Source organism: Anneissia japonica, unplaced genomic scaffold (genome assembly GCF_011630105.1).
Source record: "Anneissia japonica isolate Jap-2015-1 unplaced genomic scaffold, ASM1163010v1 scaffold6792_len961167_cov158, whole genome shotgun sequence".
Lineage (NCBI taxonomy): Eukaryota > Metazoa > Echinodermata > Crinoidea > Comatulida > Comatulidae > Anneissia > Anneissia japonica.
Window position 1 is genome coordinate 782,478 of NW_022701523.1, and position 17,879 is coordinate 800,356.

Here is a 17,879-nt window from a genome sequence, read left to right on the forward strand (position 1 = left end):
AAAAAAAAAAAAAAAAAAACCTCCCTCCCTCATCAGTTTTTTGGTCTTGATAGGATGATAAACTAATAATTTTTTTTATGGGGCCTAACTGTTTATTAAATCCACAAAATCTTGTTTGATTATAAAGCTATTTTAATCAATGTATGAAAAACGAATGAGATAGGCCTATTTAAAATCAAGGTGAGAAGGGGCGAAGATAATAATGTACTGTATTTCAAAAATGGTAGAAAATTGTAATGTTCTGGATTTCATATCATTGTCATGATGATGCCGCTGTTCCTCCATGTATAGTACCGTATAGCACAAGCAGTCAATAAACAAAAACACATGATTAATAATAAAATAAAATTGAAGTAACAAAGTACAACGCCTATATTTAAACGAGTTGCCGGATACTTTGAAATTTTAAAAAAATATGTGAAATGAATAAAATAAATGTTATGAATACAAAGGATAAATTCAGTGCTAGGGGGCCTATACATTAGCTTTTGGAAATTATGATTGTAAATACGGGATACGCTGAGTATGAAAGATTGGCCTACTATTTGAATCACATTAATTTTGAAAGGCATTAATTTATCAAGTTTTCATTAGATGCTAATATCGCTGAATTGCATTTTTTTTATTAACATCATGTTTATGCATTCTAAGTGTTTGTTTGTTATAAATATATTTATTTATTTATTTATTTTTTATTCATTTACTTACTTACTTACTTACTTACCGTACTTACTTACTTACTTACTTACTTACTTGCTTGCTCGGCTTGCTTTCTTGCTTACTTACTTACCTACTTATTTATTTATTTTTTTAAATATTTTTATTTTTATTTATTTATTTATTTATTTTTGGTGAAAGGGTAGTTTTTACGGGAACAACCACAGCTGCGCCCGGAAAACGATGTTCAGTCAGAAAATATATGAGCAAATGGCGATGTTTGTTGATGATAATCATGATGATGATGACAATGATTTATGATGATTATAGTAGTTTTGATGGTGTTGAAGGTGCGATAATGGTTGATGATGATAATAATGATGAGTAATGTTGACACGGGCGGGTGGTGATGAACAGTGTGAACTAAAATGCGATTGGTGAGGGCGCACTTCACTAGGAACTCTTGATTATCAAAACATTATAATACAAACTTGTATTTTGGATCGCATAATAATAGTATATTTCTGGCTAGGCCTAATGCCAAAATGGATCGATTCGAATGGTCTAAGGGTACCCTGATACCAGGAGAAGTTACTGTGACCCAGCAATCAGGAGTGAAGATTTATGATGGGTCAGAAAAGGTGTGTAAACCCACTATCGACCTAGCACAGTACAACCTCTAGCCTATCTAGGCGGCTAGGGCTAGCCTTTTTGGTGGGATTCGAGGCCGTCAGCTAGTTACTGACTGGCTAGGCCGACGCCTAGGTCCAGGCAGGCCTAGGGTCTAGGCCTAGTCTAGCGTCATGGTCAGGCCTATCCATCCTAGGGCCTGGGCCCTATCATTTAAAATTGTCTTTTTTAGGCCTATCATACGCCTTATAGAGAATTTGGTATCAAAACACACGCTGAAGACGGAAGGCCTAGCCTAGGCCTATGCTAGGAATACAGATCATTTCGGTCGCGCTTCGTTTCGGTCGCGCTTCATTTCGGTCGCGGTTTGTTTGGCCCCTAGGCTAGGCCTAACTGAAGAAGGCAGTGAGGGCGCACTCCAACCCTAACTTGAATGAAGATACTGTAGGCAAGTTCGAGTTTTATGCTAAGTTTACACTATATTCCCGGTGGCTACGGCAGCCACGTTTCAGGCCACCGTGAACAAAATGAGATGGATAAACTTGACAGACCATGATTGCTGTAGATGCTGGTGCAGTTTTTTAAACTGCCAAAAAATTAGCCATGGCAGTCACGGTGCGGATTTAAGAAATCTGTTAGGCGCCATAGTAAAATGGGGTGAACTCAACAAAAAGTGACATTACTTAAATAATAGGCCGTAACAAAACTTGGAGGTGGTCCATTGTGGGACGGGAAGCATAATAGCATAAATAGGAAAAAAGCCACAAATATATACGTGATTGCTATTGCATGGGAGGCCTTATTTTTATAAAGTGGGTACAAACCAAAGCTGCCTGGCGTCCGTAGCAAGCTTTGATAGGCTAATGTGAAAAATGTGTCAGATCTTGATTCGAACACGAGAAACGTGAGTGACCCCATCAGAATGTGACAGGCCAGGAGGGACCGTATTCTGCCCTGCTCTGAGAAAAGGCATTAAGTAACAAAATCCTAGTTTTGAGTAAATTAGCAAAACGCGTTTGAGTTTTTCCCAAGAAAAGTATAAATGATTTCAAATTTTTTCACCTATGGTTTTCTTAGATATAGTATTTAAAAATTTGCCACATACTTTTCATTGATTAATTTTATTATTGAGGGGGCCAAAATGGAGATAATGCCTTTTTTCAGAGTATTTATAACTATGAATGTAGATAAATACTTTTGAAATTGGGCATTATCTGCAAAACTGTTTATATACATGCATTAATTATTAGTTTATTAAAGTGTATGTATATGAAATTTAAGCTACAGATTTATAACATATATTTTATAAAAAAATCTTGCTCCAAAAAAGTGAAAACTAGTATTTAAAAATATCAAAATACTTGAAACTGCAAAATCTTCTATTTAATTTTTAAAAACCGAAGTATAGGTATGAAATCCAAAGGTTAGTGTAAAAATTGAGGGCTAGTATACTCTGACATTATAAAATGATAAATTTAATAATTGTGTAAATGAGGAAAATGCAGTTAGGGGAGGGGAAAGGAGCCGGTGTTGTCGGGGGAGGGGGGTGAGGTAAGATAGATTGAAAATATTTTAAACTTATTTTATTTAAATTTTCAGTAACTAGAATGTCATATTTTTAAATCTCTTCCTCCTCTTAATCATTATCATCCACATCATCATCATCCACATCATCATTGATAATAACTTGTTAATTAACAATAACTTGTAGAAAAATATGTATAAAAATGGTGTGCTAATTTTAAATATAAAATTAATAAATTTATATTTATTAAGTTATAATATGCATTGTAAACTATTATTTTTACAATGATAATGATACAATACAACATAGGTTATACAAATGAGTACAAAATATTTTAAAAGTTTTATTTACAATGCTCCGACTTTTACATTTTTATTTATTTATTTTTTTTATAGTTATTTACTCTTTTTATTTCAAAATTGCATTACTCAATGTCCCTTCCTCGAAGTGGAGCACGATCTCGATGGCGAAAATTGTGTCTGTCCATCATGGTTTACCACTTGGTTGCCTTAAAGAGTAATAACAATGATGATAATAACAATAATAATAATAATAAATAATAATAATAATAATACTAATAATAAATACAATACAAAACATACAATGTCGATAAAACAAAAAATAATACTACTAAATAATAATAATAATAATCTAAATTTACTACTTAATAGGTATGAAACATAATAAAATACAATATTGTACTTACTCTTCCAAAAGACTTCTAAAAAGGTCTTGTGCTGTAACTGGCATCATTTCGGCAAAAGTATCGCATTAATCACAGAATTATAAATAAACGCCGTAAAATATATAGCAGATAATGCACTTTCTACGAGTATTCTTTGAAATAAAGTAGTTACTATTAACTAGGCATTATCTGTTAATTATTCAAATCTAATTAATTAGATATTCGTTATACTAGGATCTGATTGGTTACTTACTATCTGTCTTGCGTGAAGTCAAGCATTCAATGCATGTATGTAAGGCTTCGCGCACATAATGCCTTTCCTCAGAGTATTTATAGTGAAATTTGCAGATAATGCCCAATTTTAAAATAAAATTTCATATTTCAAGACATATTTTTGGAAATTAGATAAAATAGGGTGATAGATTAGACATTCAGGAGTCACATAAGCTAAAAATCTCAATTTTGAAAAAAATGTACTTAATGCCTTTTCTCAGAGCAGGGCAGTATTGGCATCCGTACTAGACCGCGGGCCGGACCGTAGTGCACCTTTGAGCCTCCAGGACTCAGCAGCGCCCTTCCCCCAAGGCTAGTCTCTGAGTCAAGAATACTGTGAGAAAACTGATACGGAGGGGAAAAATGACCAAAATCCCACGGCACTCGAATAAACACTTTGTACAGTAAATGCAAGGAAAGTCTGTGCACATCACATACATGCTTTGACCTGGTACTTCAAAAACGTCAAACAGTGATGGTTACAGGGAGGTATTTATTGTGAGAGGCCTAGTACAAGGCCTATAGTTACACACTGAATTGAACACATTGAACTTAACACTATAGTGATGGTTACGCGTAGATGATGTTACTGGGGGTAGGAAAAAGCATAGACCTTGGCCAAAAGTAGCTGGCCTAATTAATAAGTGAGATACTTAGGATGAGATTTTTTGTTTTCCTCTGGAAATACAAAGACACAAAGCAATAGCAATTAAAATACTATACATAAAAATGTTTAAAAAAAGTCATGCAGATATTTTGAAATTGATTACTTAAAAAGATAAGTAGAATAAAATTTATAAAACTATTGATTCAAATATTCTAAAGTTGAACCAAAAGTATTACTCTTTTAATTGTAACATATTTGTCAATTTTTAACTTGATTTTGAAATTTTTTAATTTGGAAAGGCTATATATAATCATGTTACTCATTATTATTATTATTAACCATTTAAAACGATACGTAAAAGATGTCTACTGTTTAAAAATGATCATTTATAAAAAAAAATATAAATAATTGAAGATAATGTAAAATTACTTCAGTTTACTAACAAATTTTTAAGTTTGTTAAAATGGTGGAAAAAACTGGAAATAAAGGAATAATGTAGAATACCTTACGGTGTGACAATTTTCAATTGTTTGCTATTTTACAGACACCATTTGAAAGAGGCATGCTGGTCCTATCCAGTCATCACATTTTCTGGAGAGATCCACAAAGGCAGGTGAGGTATTTTCAAATCATATAAACTAAAGTTCATAATAAAATAACCGGAAGGAGTTTGGCGCAGCGGGAACGGTTTGGTTTCCCAATCTCGACGTCGGGGTTTCAATCCCTCGCTGTGCATTTCGCTTGTGTCTTTGAGCAAGACTCTTTACTTTATCTGCATTGTTTCTCTCTCTACCCAGGAGTATAAATTGGTACCTGGTGGGGTTGTCTGCTCCTGCGCTGATTACCAGCAGCAACACTTAGCATGTGGATTCAATGACCCAGGAAAAAAATAAGGAAGAGGCACATTATAAATACCAGTACCAGTACCAACTAAAGAGCAAAGTTACTAAAAACAACAATCCCAAAAGTATTTTTTCAAATGAAGATAGGAGACATTAGTTGACTATAAATCATGCTTGTATGCATTTTATTTGACAAAGTTTGAATTTAGAGACCACCTCCAATTATAGACCACATTTCTACAGCCCCCATATACATGCCTATCTTATATTTTTTTGATAATATTTTTTCTAATTATAGACGAAATCTGCTAAACCCAGTGAAAACCCCAGTTCCAAAGTATTCTTTAATTAAAGGGAGCCACTTACTGTATGTTGACTTCAAACCATGCTTGCACATGCATTTTATTAGACAAAGTTTGAATTTTTCAATTTATTTTTCACTTAAGTAGAGCTCTTTTAAACTTTGGCCTATTTATTACTTTTTCTCCTCAATTAGTATCAGTTTATCATGTCACTATTTTCAAATGATTAAATGATAAAAAATAAACATTAAAAGTTAAGTTAAAAATTAAAGTTGAATATTTTCAGGTTAAAGAATGTAAAAGACTGCACAGACTTTGAAACTTGTCTTTACTAAACTAATTTTTTTTTTTTTTACCTTATTCTAGTCCTGTATAATAGCACTTCCGTTGTCACTGGTTTTGTTTGCTGAAGAAGTTTCTGAAGGTAGGGGGAGAAGGTAAGTTTAAATTATCTTACTGTCATCAACTCCAAAATCAGACGAGGGATTTTTTATACCCTTGTCCAACAACCACATTTGAAAAGATATGTGGGGTAAGCAGAGGGTTCTCACAGTGCCTGAGCGCCCCCATCCCCTCCGTTTTGTTCAAACATGGAAAAATAATAGTAATAACAATTTATGTTGTAGCTATCCTTATGCTCCATAACTAGTTTTGCATCTGTCATAAAGTTCATGACTGTAGATCTATGTAATACTATTAAACACCCACTGTTTCAAAATCTTGGATACGCCATTGGAAGACGTTGCCGTATTGAATGTAAAATGGTTTGTTGACCACCTTTGAAATTTACAGTTACAACAACCAAACAGAATCAAGGGTCATTCTGGCTCAAATCATCCAGAAATTTTTAAGTTCCCATGTGACCCCCTCTTGAATTTTTCTTTAAAAAAATTCTAAAAATACCCTGATATGTCAAAAGAAAGAATCCAAAATTTCAGCTCCAATTTTCAAGCGGTTTTTAAGTTACAACCTTTTGAAATTTACGTATCACGCCCCCTTTTTCATAAAAAAAATAATCTTCGTTATTTCTGGAGATATAGCTTCGTAAAAACCGTACAATGTTAAAAGAGCTGTTACCGGAATAAAAAAGAGGGCGTGGTACCTAGATTTTGAAAGGTCATAAATTAAAAACCGCTTGGAAATTGCAGCGTTAATTTTGGATTCTTTCTTATGGCATATCAAGGTATTTTTAGAATTTCTTTTCAGGAAAATTCAATGGTGGTCACATGGGCATATGGTGGTTGATTTGAGCCAGAATGACCCTCAAGATATTAAATTGTCTCACAACCTTTTGTCAGTAAATATAGTATATTCAGGTTAATCAGGGACAGCAAACTAGCTGAAGTAGATTGCCCTAATAAGGATACACATAGGGACACATAAATCAACAATGCTTGCATATGTGGCTACCAGTGGCGTATCTAGCGGACCCTTCCCCCCCCTAAAAATAAAAGCTTGTGCTTCCCCAGTTGCTCAATCCCCCCTCCATTGTAAATGTCAGAAGTACAAAAATCACCTCATTTTGCGACCTACAACTCTTCACTTTAATCATCAAGTCCCATTACTTCATTTTGTGACCTACGACCCTTTACTTTAAACATCAACCACACTCCCCCCTACCCCCCTAACTCAAACTTCCGAAATTTTTAAAATAGGGATAATGCAAATTGAAGGGTCCACAACATTTCAGAACATATTTTTTGCAGTTGTGGCACTAAATACAGGGGGCACCCTTGCTCCTTTGGCATCCTTACACATCAAGATTGTAAAGTAATGTATCGATTACTTGTCTCTTTTTGGTTTTCAGTCAAAAGATTGTTTTACACTTGTTGCCACCCCAGCCGGGCAAGCCTGTTGGCCCCTCGATGAGCAGTGCGCATTCTAATATAAGATTTGGTTTTAAGGAAGCTGGAGAGACTGAGGTAAACAGAATATTTGTAAAGATACATTTCAAATCTATGTCCTTAGTGCATGGCACTTTCTTCTTCTTCATGTATACTGCAGGGTCGTAAATTTACTTCTTCTACGCTCTGTAGTGTATTCCTAGTCATGGATTGTATTTAATCCAACTTTATTGCAACATTTTTTCATAAGCTATTAATTTCTGCAGGCCTGGAAAAAATTGTTGTATGCCTCCTACCATGAAAATTACCTCAATAAAATGCCTCAAGTACCAAATATTATCTGTAAACTATATAGTCTACCAGTTTATTTCTATTTCGTTTTTCCCAAAAATGCGCACGGTAGCGCACTTTTTCCAGCCTTGCATACCAGGCACACATGCTAGGTAACAATACCAGATACTAATACCAGGTACACATACCAGATACACATAACAGATAACAGATACACATATCAGGTACCAATACCAGATACTAATACCAGGTAGACATGCCAGATACACATAACAAGTAACAATACCAGATAGGTACACTTACCAGATACACATAACAGATACCTGTAACAGATACCAGATGCACATACAGTAGCAGGTATCAATACCAGATACTAATACTAAGTACACATACCAGGTACTAATACTAGATACTAATACCAGATATACAAACAGGTACCAATACCAGGTGCCAATGGAAGATAATTTTGTTGGGTATTAGTTTTTTGTCAAATCTTACAGTAGCTATTTTTATTATCAGTACTCAATTTTGTACTAATAATTTGTTTTTGCTTTTGTACTTTTAATTTCTAGTTTTTTAGGTGTTTAAGTGAAGAGCTTCGCCGTAAACGATGGGAGCATGCGCAACCTGCCACGGTGGCCGTCAAAGTTAGTTGAATGTTTTCTTCTGCCCTGATTACATCTAAAATGGAGCTTGTCATGCCGAAACCAGCATTTATAGTGACCAAAACAAGAAAATTAAACTTTTAATCCATATTCTTAACAATATAAACTTTAAAAATGATAGGTGATTCACTGGAATCAACATAATAAATTTTCCAAAGTTATATGCAACAGTTTTACGGCTTCTCTATACTAAAATATACAATACTGGCACATTTTTATGCTAATTATTCTGTTTAATTTAGCAACAGTACTCTGGTTTTTTTTATGGCAAGCATATAGTGAATGTCAGAGTTCACAATCTCACAATCTGGTAATATGCACACATAAAATGTGAGACTCCTTTGGTAATGAATGATGAATTTAACAAATTGCTTGATTGATTGATTGAATTTATTTGGAAACTCACATAAAATACAATAACAAGAAAATTTAAGAACAATATACAGTACTATTATTGCGAAATACCTAAGATAACTCAAGAAAGCCTTAAAGACTTATTTCCATTGAGGTCTGTACACAAAAACCAAGATGACAGAAACAAACACACCGATTCCTATAAAATTGAGTCAATAAAAGGTATGGATTAAAAATTTCATGATATAAAATTGTGTGGATAAAGGTTTTGGTTTAATAAAATTAATATAAAAATCCAATATTAAAATGGTTTTTAACTAGTAACCTTACTAAATAAAAATTACTTAAATTCTCTTTTAAAATCTAATTAGTTTAAGGGATAAGCATTTAAAACAATTTACAAAAAGCAAAGGTACACATACCATTCTACTAGATAATTTGTGCTGTAACCATTTTTTTGTCAGCCAAAGGAAATCCGAGCTGGAATTGTGGGCATTGAGCGCCGGATAGAAGAAAAGCGCAAGGAAACAGACAGCACCATCTCAAAAGCATTTGAAGATCTCAATAAACTGATGGATAAGGTAATTAAATCAGTGCTGTCATTGGCAGATCTGGATCTGGCAGGGTTCTGAGCCCCCTTGAGCAAAAAAAAAAAAATAAAAAAAAAAAAATTTAAAAATATAAAAATAATAAATAAAGTAAAAAAAAATTTCTAGACCTCCACCTTTTTTTCAGGATTTATGAGCTGAAATTACGATAGGAAAATTAGGAAAGCTCATTTCCCGCACTCTAGGGTTCCAAATTTTCCCTGTGGGGAGGACCACCGACCCACCTTTCTTTTTGGGGTTCATCGATTCATAGAAAAAAAAGAACATGTATGAAATACTCAATTTTTTTTTCTATATATATATATAAGTAGGTACACACTTAATAGGCCTATTTACTATAATAAGCATGAGAAAAATTTACCTGACCATTTTCAAGAGGGGTAAATTTTGAACGCTTCAGAAGTCAGGAAAGCTCATTTCCGCCAGCTAGGAATCAAGATTTTGCGGGGGGAAAACCCCCACCCCCTTTTTTTGGGGCTTTTTGGAAACATTTTGATCCCCCCGTAATTTTCAACCCAGATCCGCCCCTGTTAACTTACTTGGCTATGCTGGGGTTAAGCACTTTGTGTGTGCTGAAACTTAGAGGTCTTTACTTAAAGTTTGTTGAATGGACCTTTCTGGAGGTTGCAACTGATTAATCAGAACAGGGTTTTGGGTTATAAGTCGTAGTATGAGTACACATTTCTCACAAACACATGTGTTATCCCTCAAATGTTTTGTTGACTAGTTTTGTGGGAACTTTAGCAACAAAGTCTCACAAAACGACAATGTACAAACATAGCCATGTGCTTTTTGTGGTACGCGCATAAATTCGTCCTTTTTGGTGGGAAGGGAGGCATCTCCTGGGTTTATAGCCTTTCTACCCAGTCAATCAAACTTGTTAAGCTAGTTTCACCAGTAAAATGCAGTATACACAATTTTAATAAAATATTTAAAAAAACCATAAAAAATTGAAATAAAATATAAGAATCTAAAATTTTATTGTGTAAATTACGATTTTGATTGTTGTTTCTTTAAATTATTGTCAATTTAAAACTACAGCATTGTGATGTTCTGATGTAAATATATTGATCTAGCAGTAATTTATTTACTTATTTAATTTGCATTTATTTTATATTTCTTTATTTCCGGTTTTCATGCATTTATTTGTTTTTTACTTATTTATTCTTTATATTCCTTTTAATCATCTACTACACATTTGGTTACTCAATTTTAAGGATACCATGCTTTAAGGCATTTGTAGTTTTCATTTGCCTATCTTGCTTAACACTTTTTCATTTTTATTGACACATAAGTTAACTTTATTTTAAAACCGCTTTTATATTTCACTTTTATTCTACTTATTTACTTTATTTTGCATGTTGATTTAATTTTGATGTTGATTTGATTTTGAGGTAAAACATTGAAATAAAATGAAAATTAAATAGAGCCATAGAATGCTGCACTTGTTGCAATACGGCTTTGTTTATGTATCCAATTAGCTGATCTCAGAATGGATTAGCAATAGATCATTATATTAGCTTATTATATTAATATCATAATTATGTTATTGAACATTTTTTAAATTGATGCATATTGTAACAGGTGGGCAAAGTGCAGTTCTCAGGCTATACCATTCCGTACAGTACAGTGGAAATACCAAATTTTTACCATCTAACTTCGCGTTTGGCCCTCAGTGTTAAATCTATACACATTTGACCTCTGACACATTTTGTGCCCAATGGTAGTACATATATATTTCAAATTTGTTTATACAGTGTTTTTAAACTCTGTAGTATTTCAACATCTTTTCTTTACAGGCAAAGGAAATGGTCAACTTATCAAAGACAATATCCAACAAAATTAAGGAGCGACAAGGTAGCATCACAGAAAATGAGGTAATCATTAGATGAGTAGCACATGTATAAGAAACTGCTTAATTGTAAACAGACATTAATAACAACCCTACTATAAATTTCCATTTCTATTATTATATTTTATATACTCTAGGTTTACAAATATAATTTCATCTTCTTATTCCACTTGTAACAAGGGTCACTGTGTTGGAACATATTTTCATGTTCCATTCTCAGTCGATTTTCCAAGATGTTACAAAATGTATAGTCTTAGTTTTTCAGTCGGTGTTTGCAATGTGAGGATAACGAAATTAAATAAATATGACAATGACGAAAATAACCGCGTGACCAATAGCATTCAAAACGTAAATAATGTAGTATAGCATAGAAAAAAATTGTTTAGGTGGAGTTATGAGGAAACTTTTTCTTTTTCTAAAAAAAATGTTGTATTAAGGTTTTTATTATTATTTTTTTTTTTTTGCTGTTATTCTCTGGAATTTTGTAAATTTAGAATAGAATCTAACTGGACATTGATATTTTTACTTTTTAATTTTTAACTTTGTTTACTCTGATGTAATTTATCTTTTCTGGTTAAAAAATAAATGTTTTGTGTTTGCTCTTGTTCTGATTAATTTTTTATGACTTTGATGTCTTTCTTGATTGTGCTTTCTGTGTATCCGAGGAAATCAAATTTCAATTTTATTTGTTGTATTATTGTCAATAAAATTACTTTAAACTTTGAACTTTTAAACTTCGAACAACAATTTTGTTGTCAAAGAAAACTTGATAATCTGGAGAAATCATTAAATGATCATCAGTTTCATAATAATCAAAATTATAAACTTGGAAAAATTATTATTTACTCGAAGTTTGATATATTTTTATTTTCTAGACTATCCAATTTAAGTCGTACCTACTGAGTCTCGGTATATCTAACCCTGTAACAAGGGAAACACATGGTTCGGGCTCAAATTACCACATAGAACTTGCAAAGCAGCTCTCAGAGTTTCTCAAACAACCAATAGAGGAGAGTGGTGGCATGATGGCCTTAACAGATGTTTATTGTAGGATAAACAGAGCAAGGGGTATGGAGGTAAGGAAAGTGGGTAGTGTCATATCTTTGAATAGGGATAATGATGTGGGGGCTGGGGAGAGATGGAGGATGCAAAGGGGAACTGGGGAATTTAGTGAAGGGGGAGTTAGCTTGCAAAATTAGGTGTTATAAAGTGACTCCTTAACTATTTGAGCGGAATGTTTTTCCTCAGTCAATTCTCAGAGCCAGGTAGAGATTGTACCATTTGATATGAGGAATCACTAAAGGCAGGAAAAAGGATAATTTATTTACAGTATTTATTTTTTATTTATTCGACTTCACACAGGCAAGATATAAAATCAAGATAGATAGAAAATGGTATAATACTCGCGTATAAGACAAGGCTTAAAATAGCAAATTACGATCGAAAAACGGGGTTGTCTTAAGGCCAACTCAGACTAGAATATTAAACATGTTTAATATTTCTCACGACGGCTTAAGACTGTCCCCGACGATAAATCGGGTCGGGCTGTGTCGGCCGACGCTGTCTGAGTTGGCCTTTATACGCGCAAAATAGCAAATTTTCGTAAATCATATTCGTCTTGTGTGCGGATCGTCTGTATCATACGAATTTACTACTGCAATGAAGCTACTAAATGTTAGTATGAATGAATGCAATTTTAAATATGGAAAATAAGATTGTTATTAACATTTAAAAATTCATAAAATAATATTGTTTTTTAAAGTTTTTAGCCAGCTAGATGTAGTATCAAGACAATAAAAGCAGAAAAAAATTAGGAATTCTGATGATGAAACAGGGAGGCGTCTTATACGCCGCCTGTCATACAAAAATCATCTCAAACTCTGAGATCGTCTTTTACAACGGTCACCTTATATGAGTATGTGCGGTAATTGGGTAAGGGGTACAGAAAGGGGGAATGTTATGGCATTAACAAAAAATGTAAATCACTACAACTTATATCATATTAATTTAGTGAACATACTTGCAATTTTTTTATTGTCCAGCAGTTGCTCTTCAGGAAACAAGTATGATGCTAGCCCTTACTAGGTGTTGTTTTTTAAGGATATTTAATAGAGAATTACCCATCCAGCAAATCATAGAAGGTCAGCTGATATTCAAGGGCCCTCTTAAAATTATGAAATAACATGATGCTTTTATCAGCGAAGACTCTAAATGAGGCTTAGGGAATGCAGTTATTTTTAGTCGTGTGAAAAAGTCCTGTAGTGACAAGAATTGAACACATGACCCTGGAATTAGAAGACAATCATCTTAACCACTAAGCTATTCAACTCCACTCCAAGGTGTCATATACTGCCCTCTATCAGCTTTTTATAAACAATTAGATTATTGAATTGTATGTAAATAAAATGATTACTCAAGGAGTTTTCCATCATGTTTGTTTTCTATCTTCTTTTGTTGCAGTTATTGTCTCCTGATGACCTGGTAGATGCTTGCAAGCAGTTTGATTATCTCAAGTGTCCATTAAGGTAATAAAAGTATAAACAAGTAGGGGGTGTGTGTATGTTTGATATACCATGAGGCCTTTGTGGTGTAGTTGTATGAAACTCGCTTTGACAAGAGATTGCAGGTTTCCCGCCAATGGAACACTTTCAAATAATTTTTGTTAATATGCTCTGATCAACACCATCATTCTTTATTTTAATCATTCTTTATTTTAATGAGCATCTGTATTAGATCTGTCTCTTATACACATCTAGATGTGTATAAGAGACAGGCTCTATACTAACAAACACGCAGCTTACGCATAAAAAAAAATCTGTCTTCACCACTTAGCAATGCGCCCATGGTATATATTTGCATTGAACCAAGGTCATTTTGAGGTACAAACAAATGCAGTATTAGCAAGCAAGAACACCAGAAATTTCGAGAGACGGTAGTTTAAATATATTCAAATTTGAATAAAATTTCCAAATCTGTTGCAATTATCATTAGCATTCAATTTTATAACTTGAAAGTTTAATATAGGGTCCAGTGCTGTCTCTTATACACATCAAGATGTGTATAAGAGACAGAGTTGAAACTAATAAAACAAGACATGAGCAAAACAACAAAAAAGTTCCTACTGTAAGGTCTGCTGGGAGACTATGCCAAGTTCAGACAAATTGTGTTGGGATACAGTATCTTGAAGTGTCATTCTGACATTTTAAGTGTATGATTGTAAATAACTCATGATGATGGCTGTCTCTTATACACATCTAGATGTGTATAAGAGACAGGTATTACAGTATTACAGGGGTAGTACTGGCCAGGATCCCATGGGCCTTGTAAGAGAGAACTGTTCCCGGCCACCTGTTTCATTGGACATTAGGCCCCTGTCAAGCTAGGGCCAAACAAAAAAAAATGTGTGTTTGCCCTCCTCCACCATCCCCTAACTCACTAGAAAAAATTGTGGAAAAACAAACAAATTTAAAAAACTTTTTTTTTAGCTTTTTTCTTTACAAATTAAACAAAATGTGAGTAAATTATTTATTTATTTTTTTTTTTGCCAGATGCCCTAGAAATTAGTTTAAAGTTGTCTGATGTAAGATATTGCCTTTCTAGGCCTCAGTGGGTTATTTTTATTCCATCTGATGAGTATCTTGAAATAATAAATAAATTTAAAAAAAAATGTTTCTACTGGCCCCTATTTATCATTTAAAAAAAAAAGAAGGGCAAACAAACAATTTTTTTTTTGCCTAATCTTGGTGATCTCTGGATAATTATTAGCCTCCCCAAAGGAGCGAAGCTCTGGGAGGCTATTGTTTTTACCTGTGTTGTTCTTCATGTTATCATTGTTGTTACTGTCGTTGTTATCAATTCCCAGAGAAAAATCACACCATAGTTAGGCTTTGCTTTTATTGTGTAATGTAAAAGGAGCTTTTCTAGTTGTCTTATGTATTGCATTGATTAAAATTATTACAATATATACAATAATCACAATCATTTTAGTCATTATACAATAACAATGATTAAAATGATTAAATATGATTATATTGATTCTATTATTATTACAGTGATTATGCTGATTACACTAACTTAAACAATAATTACAAACATTACAATAATTATATTGATAACATTGATTACTATGATTTCATTCGTTTATTGATTACGTTAATTAAATAAAACAGTGATTATAATCATTTTAATACAATAAACAATAGTCTCAATGTTTACTTGTTTACTTGTTTCCCAAGAGATTCTTGTGTAATCTAATCCTCATGGGTATAGAGGCCAAGCAAAACGATGCTTATAGGCCCCTCGAAAAAATATTTAAAATTTATTTAGTTGTTGTATTATTTAGTAATTGAGTTGCTTGAGGAGTCTTCATGAGAAGATATAGTTTTTAAAATGCTACTGCAATTTTTAGTTACTATGATTAAGTGATTACAATGATGGTGATTTAGATACAAATTATAATACGGATCATTTTCTGTTCTCATTAGCTGGAGCAGCATGAATCTCTCTCTGCTGATGAATTATCAAAGCTTATCGGCATATCCATATCACTAGCGAAGTCCAGGTGAGATATTCTACAGTACAGTACAGTGTAGTTCCATTAGCTAGTTATCTATGAGTATTGACATTTAGTTGGGGCAGGTGAGCTGATGGCTGTGGTAACAACTGGAGGAATGAGGTGATAGGTGATTTTTCTGTACTTGATTGTGTATTTTTTAATTGTTTGGGGCGCAAACTTCAACTGAGGCTGTGTGATACAGCTAATAGATACTCCACTGTGAAGTCCCTCCTTCAGAGCATGTCATGCTACAGCAGGGGCGGATCCAGATGTCAGAAATTGGGATAATTGAGATAACACCACCCAATGGGACATGCCCCTGAAAAATTGTTGTTACCGACGCCCAAAAATAACCTCTGACTCATTTTCGGCGATCATTTTTTTTTCCTTTATTTTGATTTTTTTTTTTTTTTACTTTCCAAATTTTTAGTCCGGGGCCTGCCTGCTCTCCTCCCTCCTCCCCCCCCGATCCACCCTTGTATAGAATCAGTTTTTCTTGCAGCTGAAGTTACTGTACATCAGAAGACAGTTGAAGTCATTTTCTTTTGGCAATGACACCTCTAGATGGCTAAAAATGGCACTTTCAGACTTTATTGTTTTTCTTTTTATCATATATTTTAAAATTAAAGATATGTGAAAGTCAATGCCAACAGGCCTCCCCCAGAACCAGCCTCTGACATTATTAGGGAACCTAATAAGCAAAAACAGATATTCAGAAAGATTACCAGATTTTTAGCACCCAATGATACCTATATCATTACAAACAAAGGAAATATATTTTTTCTAATATTTTTCGTAACTTTTGTCTTTTCTAGGTTACTTGCAGCTGAAGACTCTAGTAAGGCTTGTCGTGATGAAACAGTTGAAGGACTGAGATTTTATCCCAACAAATTTTTAACATTAGCTCCCAGCTGATTATTTTCTCCATTGATTTTTAAAACATAGGTGGCGTTTTTTTAATTTTTAAAAATGGTATTATTATTGTTATTTAATTTTTTTTATTAATATGATTTTAACTGTTGTTATAACATTAGATGAATTTTTTATTTAACTTTAGACACAATGGATAAGAATATGCCAAACAGTTAAATTTTCACTTTTCTAAGTGGTTTACTAAGTGACAATTATATCATCATAATTATTACGTTTACAAGAAAAGCATTCATACAAAATTCTCTATATACGTTTCATTATGAGGTTTAGAGAGTGTTGTTGAATATCCTGTTACCATTACATGAATTGAATTTAGGGTTGTGTGATTGGAAGGCAATTATCTTAAGCATCAAGCTATTCAACTCGCGCACAATCTTCAATTGTAAAAAAAAATAAAAATGGTGACAAACAATAACGCATTAACTTGATGGATAGTTCCATAAAGATGTTCAAATAAAGTGAATAAACTAATACTGCATTTACAAAGGTTTTGAACGTCAGGCTTGATAACATGTTTGTCGTTTCTCCACTCTTATTTGTTTTGTGAGTGAAATGTGCGAAGGAAACCTGTGTCACTACAGATTCTGAAAAATCGTGCTTAGGTCACTATTGCATTCAGAATTTTTTACAAAAAAAGTTAGAATATTTCTTGTAAATTATTTGTCTAGCAATGTTTCAACACTAACAAACAATGGTGTTGTGGATTCAAGGGAGATCAGTTGGTAGTGTCTCCTAACAACAGTATAATCGTACTTATTCAAGAAAGTAATTTGCCTAAAGCAGCATTTGAATCTATTCTCCTATGTTGATTTCCATTGTAATGATATGACCGAGTTAATTTGACATCGGTTGCTAGCACTTTTGTCAAGTTTGTGATTTCATACGGACCTCTAATTTAGCAGGCGCTAAAGCAGAAGTTGCCTCAAGAGTAAACAAAATACGGAGCCGAGGATGTGAACGAGTGACAACACTGTAAAATTTCTAAAACTATTAATATAACCAATGCAAATATTTATGTGTACGGTTTTTTGAAATATAAACATTATGAAACCACTTTTGATGTATTGCTTGAAGCGGTAAGAACGGCTCGATGACTAAGCTAAGATAGTACACACTGCCGGCGCATGCACAACGATTTTATCAAGCTCATCAATTCGTAAATCGGATGACAACAGCCAAACATTAACACAAATTGAAGACAGTAGCCCACATTTTATCAAATTATTTTATTTTAAAGAAATGTTTTGTTTCCATGT

General features: G+C 33.3%; 1 protein-coding gene across 1 annotated transcript; it reads left to right on the forward strand.

Annotated features, from left to right (window-relative positions):
* Positions 1 to 1,086: 1,086 nt before the first annotated feature.
* Positions 1,087 to 17,118, forward strand: LOC117103579 (vacuolar protein-sorting-associated protein 36-like). Its single transcript, XM_033244162.1, has 11 exons — positions 1,087 to 1,298; positions 4,922 to 4,990; positions 5,888 to 5,958; positions 7,329 to 7,443; positions 8,229 to 8,303; positions 9,140 to 9,256; positions 11,083 to 11,160; positions 12,011 to 12,211; positions 13,596 to 13,660; positions 15,620 to 15,696; positions 16,506 to 17,118. Exons 1-10 carry the CDS (start codon positions 1,203 to 1,205, stop codon positions 15,684 to 15,686), a joined length of 954 nt encoding a protein of 317 aa, XP_033100053.1. The 5' UTR covers positions 1,087 to 1,202; the 3' UTR covers positions 15,687 to 15,696; positions 16,506 to 17,118.
* The last annotated feature ends 761 nt before the right edge of the window (positions 17,119 to 17,879 follow it).